General features: G+C 43.7%; 1 protein-coding gene across 6 annotated transcripts in view; it reads left to right on the forward strand.

The window, feature by feature from the left end:
- Positions 1-9,020, forward strand: part of LOC117667572 (septin-4) — a 69,333-nt gene that overhangs the window by 54,977 nt on the left and 5,336 nt on the right. For 3 of the 6 annotated variants that reach the window (XM_087883406.1, XM_087883405.1, XM_034421036.2), the window contains 2 exons: positions 1,262-1,424; positions 7,604-7,703. In XM_087883406.1, coding sequence (XP_087739532.1) covers positions 1,262-1,424; positions 7,604-7,703 — 263 coding nt within the window. Of the gene's footprint in view, positions 1-1,261; positions 1,425-1,572; positions 1,778-7,603; positions 7,704-9,020 lie in introns of those variants that run through there. The other 3 variants (XM_087883407.1, XM_060693148.2, XM_060693149.2) reach the window with 2 other exon arrangements.

A 9,020-nucleotide genomic window follows, 5' to 3' on the forward strand; every position in this document is an offset into this window, starting at 1 on the left:
CAAAGAGGTTACAGAAAAAAATACTTTTAAAAGCCTCTGATGATCAGGCAACTCAGCTGGGATTGTCAGAGGCTTTTAAAAGCATTTTTTTCTACAACCTCTTCATCTGAAGAGGTTGCAGAAAAAATGCTTTTAAAAGCCTCTGACGATCCCAGCTGAGCTGCGCATCATCAGAGGCTTTTTTTTTTAACTTTTAAAAAGCCGAAGAGGTTGTAGAAAAAAATGCTTTTAAAAGTTAAAAAAAAAAAAGCCTCTGATGATTGCGTGGCTCAGCTGGGCATGGGGTGGGGGCGCAGGGATTTTTGCTACTGGTTCTCCGAACCACCACCCACCATCGCTACCGGATCAGACGAGCCGGTCCGAACTGGGAGCATTTCACCCCTGCTAAAAATGAATCAGAGTCAAACATAGCTTGGGAAAGCCAATAGTTAGGTAAATGGGGAATGAGAGAGAGAGAGAGGGAGAAATTGGACAAGCATTTGTCTGAAATGGTATAGGGTTTCCTGTCTAAGCGGGGTTAGACTAGAAGACCTCCAAGGCCCCTTCCAGCTCTGTTTTTCTAAGAGAGATTGAGTAATATATAATCTTCCTTGATAATAATACTATAGATGTCACCACTCAAAAAAACCTAAACTACCGAAAATGGTGACGAATTAAGGTGATGAATTTAACAGCTGCTTTAAAATGTTCTTCAGTTTATTACAGAGCAGGGCCTGTCCACAGCCCGTACTGGCAGCATATAGAGAGGGACCTTTGGCAAATCAACTTTAGGAAAACTAAAACAATAATTTCAATATTTGTTATAGGGAGGTACTTCCCCCCCCCCCCCATTTTTATAATAAGGAGAAAGGGAACAGATGGCATCAACAGATCCCAGCAAAATCACTTGAAGCTTGATCATCATGTGTATTCATATGAAAGTATTTCCTCCAAATGTGTGGGTGGGAGTTGCATCCTGTTGAGTCTTATCTTGAACTGCCCAGGTCTCTCTGGAGTGCAGACTCCTAAGAACGTAAGAGGAACCAAAAAGCTGCAAGCAAAATAGGAAACAATAAGCTTTCCTTCATGCTTTTGCCTGCCAGTCGGGGCATTCAGCGATTCCCCAGACAGGCTCCATTTCACTTTCGTTGCTAAAAGCCATCAATAGGCTTTTCATCTCCCATGGATTTGTTTCCAGTTTTGAGATCGTTGAGTAGAAGAGACCGTCACTGCGCTACGCGGTCTTGAATTGCACTCACTGAACTCCGCCTTCTTTTGCCAGTGGAGAACCCAATGCATTGTGACTTTGTCAAGCTGCGCACCATGCTAGTAAGGACCCATATGCAGGACCTGAAGGACGTGACTCGGGAAACCCACTACGAAAACTACCGGGCTCAGTGCATTCAGAGCATGACTCGCATGGTGGTGAAAGAGCGGAATCGCAAGTAAGCTGTGGGGTGCTGGGAAGGAGGAGGTGGAACTGGGGGGGGGAAGGGAGCTGGGCAGATGGCATAACTGAGAAGGATGAAGGAGATGTGAAAGGTGGGACCCCCCCCACGTTCAATAACCTTGTTGTAACCTCCTCTCCAACAGGTATGAGGAGGAAAGACAGGCAAAGCGGCCTTAAAAATTCTCAGGTGGAATCAGAGGCTGGTGGAGGCAGTTCATCAAGGAAAAATTAATGCTGGCTTAAATTCACAGATTTCTTTTAAATGATGATTTAGGCAGGTATTTATTATAACAACAGATGGATAGGCACTTTATTGCAAACAGAATAAATTATGTACATTGAAATCCATTTTCCTGGTTTGTGCAGTTTTGTGCTAAATAGAAATATTTGTAGATAGGCGATGCAATATAAATACAAGTGCAATATATATGTATATATATATATATATATGTATATATATATATGTTTATATAATTTTTTAAACTCAGTGGCTGATGTATGAGATGTCCAAGTTGGCATCAGGAAGAAAACTCACCAAAAGTGAATGCAGAGAAAAACAGCTTTTATTGGGCCTTGACGTTTTCAGTGAATTGCCCTATTAGGAGAAACATACCTGAGTCTGGTTGCTTAACTTTTCCCATTTCCCCCCCCAAATCTGATAACTTTCAGAAATGTTCTCAGTTTTCCCAGTTGACAGAGCCATCGGATACGCTCGTTATAAAAAATGGGAGGTGTTCTACAGTATGGCTAGGAAGATCAAAATCATGAGACAAAATAGAATACCCTGTAGCCCTTTGATTTCTTTATAGGCCTTCAGATCACCTGACTTATCTGACTTATCAAGGATGGTCTTGAATAAACCTTTCCTGAGATTCTGTTTCTCTTAACTCATATTTTCTGTTGTTCAATTTCCGCCAGATCTTGCTTGTTTTCTCATACTTCCTTGAAAACTGTCCTGCTAACTCATTGACACTGTTCTTCCACAAAGCTTGACTGTTAAGTCTTACTGCGTCTCTTACTCCATTTGCCACTATTCCTCTCTGTCCAGCTGTGGCCAGCTAGAAAAGATGTTTCATTTTATTCATAAAAGCAACCAGAATGTTTCTCAATGTGCCTGGTGCACAATTAAGAAATAAGCGTGGGGCATTGTTTTATCTTACAAAATAATTGAGTAATAATAATCCCTGGATATTCTGCTGTAGCCGTTGGAGGAGAGGTGGGTAGGTCCAGTGTTTTCAACCTTGGTAACTTTAAGATGAAACACTGGTTTAGTCTATATTGGCAAAACATCAGAAGAAAATCTGTTAATTCCTTTTCTGACTAATACATGTTATTAGAACGTATAAGCTTTTGTGACTTGCATCTGATTTCATCAGATGCATTGAGTGGCTTGAAAGATGGAGGATTTAAATTGGGATTAAAGTCGAGGAAGGAGGGTAAAACAGGTTGATTATGCAGATTACATGTGAGACAGATTACAAGTACCTTTAAATCCTACATTTTATGCCTTTTAATGAAATGTGCTAATCTGCTTGGGTGGTCCTTGAGTTAGTACTAAGTATCTGGGAGCTTCACCTGTTGAATGCACTAACCTGATGATCTTCTGTAACTCTTCCACTGCTGCAGTTTGCAATCTGCATGCTGGAAGGGACTTGGTGAGAAAGCAAAGGGCAATAAGCTTGGGTGGAAAGGAATGCAAGTGTAGAAAAAGAAGAAAAAAGAAACCTTAGTAAGAATACCGAGGAGGTAGCTCATTCAAGAAATTATTATGTGGTGCTGCTGTTTTGTGTTGGTTTGTGTGTGTTAAACTGCAGAGCAGGACATTCTCTGTATTGGCAGCTGTTAGACTTCTCAAACTATTTGGGGACAGCCCTGTAATATTATATATGAAGGATGAAATCTTTACATCCATGTCTGTTAGACATGAATTATTTTCTCAGCAGCAATGACTGAAAGTTACCGTTTTCTGAACAAAGCAAATTAGACAGTATGTGATTGTGGGAGAAACAGTGTATAGTAGAGCTGTGTTTCTCAACCCCAGCAACTTCAGGATTAATGGACTTCAGCTCCCAGAATTCTCTGGGAGCCTTGGCTGAGGAATTCTGGGAGTTGAAGCAGGGGTGAAATCCAGCAGGTTTTAACAGGTTCTGGAAAACCGGTAGCAGACATTTTGAGCAGTTCGGAGAACCGGTAGTGGAAATTTTGAACAGTTCGGAGAACTGGCAAATACCACCTCTGGCTGGCCACAGAGTGGGGTGGGAATGGAGATTTTGCAATATCCTTCCCCCAGGAGTAGGGAGGGAATGGGGATTTTGCAGTATCTTTCCCCTGCCATGCCCACCAAGCCACACCCACAGAACTGGTAGGGAAAAATTTTGGATTTCACCCCTGAGTTGAAGTACACACATCTTAAAATTGCTGAGATTGAGAAACACTGGTATAGAGAACCTGGAAGAAACTGTCCTCCTTTTTTATTGGATCCTGATCCTGATCCTTATTTTATTTATTTTATTTTATTTATTTGATTTGATTTATATACCGCCCTACTCCCGAAGGACTCAGGGCGGTGAACAGGCACAAGATAAAACACATAGAATACAAAAATTTAAGAGCAGAAGTAAAATCGAATTAAATCAATTTAGCCCAAGACAAATTTAAAACCCCAGGTTAAGAACAAATTTAAAATTTACATTAAAATTTACATTAAAAAGAGAATGGGAGAGGTTAGGCCAGACCAGCCTGGTGAAATAAAAAGGTCTTGAGAGCGCGGCAGAAGGTGCGTAGATCCGGGATCCTCCGTATCTCCCGGGGGGAGCTCCTTCCAGATAGTAGGTGCCCCCACAGAGAAGGCTCTCCCCCTGGGGGCCGCCAGCCGACATTGTTTGGCCGACGGCACCCGGAGGAGTCCCTCTCTGTGAGAGCGTACCAGCCGGTGGAAGGCCATTTGCGGCAGGAGGCGGTCCCGTAAATATTATTCAGGATTTTCCCACATTTACCGTGATTTTCGTCCTACAAAATGGAGAGTAGTCTATTCTTATACTGTATTTTTGAGGAATTCATTATGTGCCACCAAGTTGTTTTTGACTTCTAGTGACCATATAAGCGTTCACCAATTGCAAGTCTTTTTTTGCACATTTCAACCCCCCAACAATAACCCTCTGAGACACACATACTTTCGCATCTCTTTTTCTTCTCTCTATCTGAGAGAGAGGATTATTTTCTTGGCAACCCCTATTGGAGAAGATGACTGAGGATCAGTGTTTCAGAGGCTTTGCTTCCATCTCTCTGGCTTTTCAACTGTGGTTCCACCACTGGCAGAGTTTGGTCGAGGATGCCTGAACCAGGGCACGGAAACGATCCTCTAAACTAGGGAAAATCTAGAACTGGGGGGGGGGGGGTGTGAGGTGAGCCTTGAAGGGAAGCTTCTTCCTTGCCCTGCCTTCCCATGGTGATTTTAAGCTGGGGGACTCCATTCCCCTGTTCTGTTTGCCATCCTGTTTAGAGGTGAAGGAGAGGTCCCCATCTTTGAGAGTCCATTGTAGTAACAATTTCTTGGAATGAACAACTAAGCCCCCCTTTTCAGTTCTGCTTCCACTCCCCTCTGCTGTTGGACTTCAGTAAGCTTGTAATTGCTGAGGACTTACACAGCCAGGCCGGAGATAATGCCTGACACTTACTTCCAGAGCTGCATCTTAGTAGACTAGACTAGACTAGACTAGACTAGACTAGACTAGACTTGACTTGACTTGACTTGACTTGACTTGACTTGACTTGACTTGACTTGACTTGACTTGACTTGACTTGACTTGACTTGACTTGACTTGACTTGACTTGACTTGAATTCTTTATTGGCCAAGTGTGATTGGACACACAAGGAATTTGTCTAGGTATATATACTCTCAGTGTACACAAGGAGAATAAAATACATTCATCAAGAATAAAAAGATACAACACTTAGTGATAGTCAAGATTACTAATAAGTTATCAAATCGCACTAGGAAACAAAAACAATATAATTGAAAGATACAAGCAACATGGTTATAGTATCGATAATAAGTGGGAAGAGAAGAATAATAGTAATACAATCTTAGTAAATTATTTGACAGTGTTGTGGGAATTAGTTGTTAAGCAGAGTGATGGCATTTGGGAAAAAATTGTCCTTGTGTCTAGTTGTTCTGGTGTGCAGTGCCCTATAGCGTCATTTTGAGGGTAGAAGTTGAAATAATTTATGTCCAGGATGCAAGGGGTCTGTAAGTATTTTCACAGCCCTCTGTTTCACAGCCTCTGTCTGGCTTTCATGTATTTCCTAAAAAAGTTCTATTAAATTGTGATGGACTATTGGAAGTCAGAGCACCCTGACTCTATGCACATAAGATGCTTAACCGTACTGCTGGATTTGCATGATGTACTAAGCCTTACCAGAGTTACTAGTAATCACTGTTACTAGTGAAACTCTATGAACACAAACACCAGGCGGATGGAGATTTGCCAGCCTGGTTTGCTGTTGAGACTCGAGAACATAGTTTGAATGGAGAGTGTGTGTGAATTTTCTTTTAAGAGAGCCCATTTTATTGTAAGCTAGCCCTTTTCCCAGAAAGCAATTGTGTGGGCTTTTCTTTTGGGGGTTAGTCTTGCATTGCATTCAAAATCATGTGAAGTATTAGTACCACTTTATAAAGCCTTAGTAAGACCACACCTGGAATACTGCATCCAGTTTTGGTCACCACATTACAGAAAAGACGTTGAGACTTTGGAAAAAGTGCAAAGAAGAGCAATTAAGACGATTAAAGGTCTGGAGACAAAAACATACGAACGGTTGCAGGAATTGGGTATGGCCAGTCTAGAGAAAAGAACAACTAGGGTGACATAGCAGTATTCCAATATTTGAGGGGCTGCCACAAAGAAGAGGGGTCAATGTATTTTCCCAAGCACCAGAAGGCAGGACAAGAAACAATGGATGAAAACTGATCAAGGAGAGAAGCAACCTGGAATTAAGGAGAAACTTCCTAACAGTGAGGACAATTAACCAGTGGAACAGCTTGCCTTCAGAAATCATGGACGCTCCATCACTGGAGGATTTTTAAAAAAAGACTGGACAGCCACTTGGTTGAAATGGTATAGGGCAGTGATGGCTAACTTTTTTCTCTTCGTGTGCCGAAACACGCATGTGCCGGCACCCATAGTGCAATGTGTGCGCCCCTTTGCATGCGTGCATGCCTCCTAGGCCCTCATGCCCTCCACGCATGCGCACACGACCCCCCCGCTTCCCGTTTTGGGCCTAGTAGACCTCCCTGCAGCCTCTTGGGTCCAAAAACGGGCTGTGTGGGGGGGTGCCACACCCCCCCCCGCTTCCCGTTTTGTGCCTAGTAGGCCTCCCTGCAGCCTCTTGGGCCTAAAAACCCCCTTGCCCCCCGCCCCCATGCATGCATGTGTGACCCCTGACCCCCCTGGTGCATGCACGCGTGATCCCCCGCACATGAACGCACGTCTACCGCATGCACCCCGACCCCCGCACATCCCGAAAATCAGCTGGCCGGCCGGAGGCGCGTGTGCACGCATGCATGGTGGAGCTGACCTGGGCGATGATTCGCGTGCCCGCAGAGAGGGCTCTGTACCAGCTGTGGCATGCGTGCCATAGGTTTGCCATCACGGGTATAGGGTCTCCTGCTTGAGCAGGGGGTTGGTCTAGAAGACCTCTAAGATCCCTTCCAGCTCTATTCTGATTGATTGATCGTTCAAAATGATTTGGAAAGGGCCATTAGCCTAAAAGTCCTGTCTTCCACCTGTTTTCTATGTAGATCTCGACAAAAGATCCCCCAGATTTGTAACCATCCAACCTCTCTTCTACTTCCTCTCTTGATAATTGGTTCCACCATCAAACCATTCTTGCCACCAGGAAGTTTTTCCAAAAATGAATATGAAACTATTAATTGCCTTTGCAAGGTAACCTCAAAGAGCTGGGGAAAGCCAGACTAGAATTATATCATGGAATAAGTAACAGAAGTGGTTTGCTGGCCACCAAATATAGCAGTTTGATTGAGAAGCAAATGGGATATCTTGTAGGATTGCATACCCAAGCATTTTTTTGCAGTTTTTTCTCTGAGAACACTTTAATGTATTTCCTCCTCTTTTATTTCCTTTCCTGTTTTGTTTTTTGGAAAAAAAAAAACCCAGCAAGCTAACCCGAGAAAGTGGGACTGATTTCCCCATCCCAACTACGCCCACAGTGCCAGACTCGGAAACAGAGAAACTGATCCGGGAGAAGGATGAGGAGGTGAATAACAGGGTACTGTTTGGGGGGAATTCAGAAACATACAGGTAGTCCTCGACTTATAACAGTTCATTTAGTGACTGTTCAAAGTTACAACAGCACTGAAAAAAAGTGACTTATGACCATTTTTCACACTTACGACTGTTGCAGCATCCTCATGGTCATATGATCAAAATTCAGCTGCTTGGCAAATGATTCGTATTTATGGTGTGTCCTGGCGTCACGTGATCAGATTTTGCGACCTTCTGATGAGCAGTCAATGGGGAATCCGAATTCACTTAACACCCGTGTCACTAACTTAACAAATGTCATGATTCACTTAACAGTAGTGGCAAGAAAAGTCGTAAAATGGGGCAAACTCACTTAACAAATAGCTCACTTAGCAACATAAATGTTGGGCTCGATTGTAGTTGTAACTCGAGGATTGCCTGTACAGAGAGCTGTATTGTACAACATATACAGCTCAATTTAGCTCAGTGCAAGCCAGATTCACACATCAAGCTGACCAGCTTTTTTAAGAGCAGGTTCACACGCTGTGTCTATGGAGATTCTCAGTCATCCAGATCATGATTGTCCCACAGGTGCCTTTTTTTCAAGAGGCTGCTGAACTTTCTTGTTTTTTCTTTGAAGACGTTTCGCTTCCCATCCAAGAAGCTTCTTCAGCTCTGGCTGGTTGGTGGGGAATGGAAGGATTTATGTTCCTTGCAGACAACCGGTCATTTGCGTTGTTTTAGAGCAGGCATCCTCAAACTATGGCCCGCAGGCCGGATACGGCCCACCAATGCAAAGTATCTGGCCCGTGGAGTGGTGTGATTAAGCCCCGCCCCTTGCCATGGGCCTTATCTTCCAGCGAGCCAGCTGAGGGGTGATCTCACTGGTGCAGCCTTGAAAAGCAGCTCTGGGCTTGTAAAGTACTGCTTTAAATTAAAAGTCTTTGAAAACAATTTAAACAGGAGCTAAGGAAGGAGAAAGGCAAAAAAATATGGACCGTTAAATTGGTCACGCCCACCTACCCACATGACCACCTAGCCACACCCACCCAGGCAGTCCGCCCCCCCCAACAGTGAGGGACTGTGAATCGGCCCCCTATTTAAAAAAGTTTGAGGACCCCTGTTTTAGAGAGTCGTTGAGGTCACTTGTTGTCTGTGTCCTCAGGGTCACCTGAGTAGTGCATTTGCACATTTGCACATCCCACCCGTTTCTGCTTTCCCAGCATACTCAATTCTATCAGCAAAAAGTGAGAGCCGGGTGGCGCAGTGGACTAAGTGCTGTTAAAGTAGCACTTAGTTGCCAGCTGCCTGCAATTACTGCAAGTTCAAA

The sequence above is a fragment of the Pantherophis guttatus genome, chromosome 1 (assembly GCF_059756535.1).
Source record: "Pantherophis guttatus breed Tessera chromosome 1, ASM5975653v1, whole genome shotgun sequence".
Lineage (NCBI taxonomy): Eukaryota > Metazoa > Chordata > Lepidosauria > Squamata > Colubridae > Pantherophis > Pantherophis guttatus.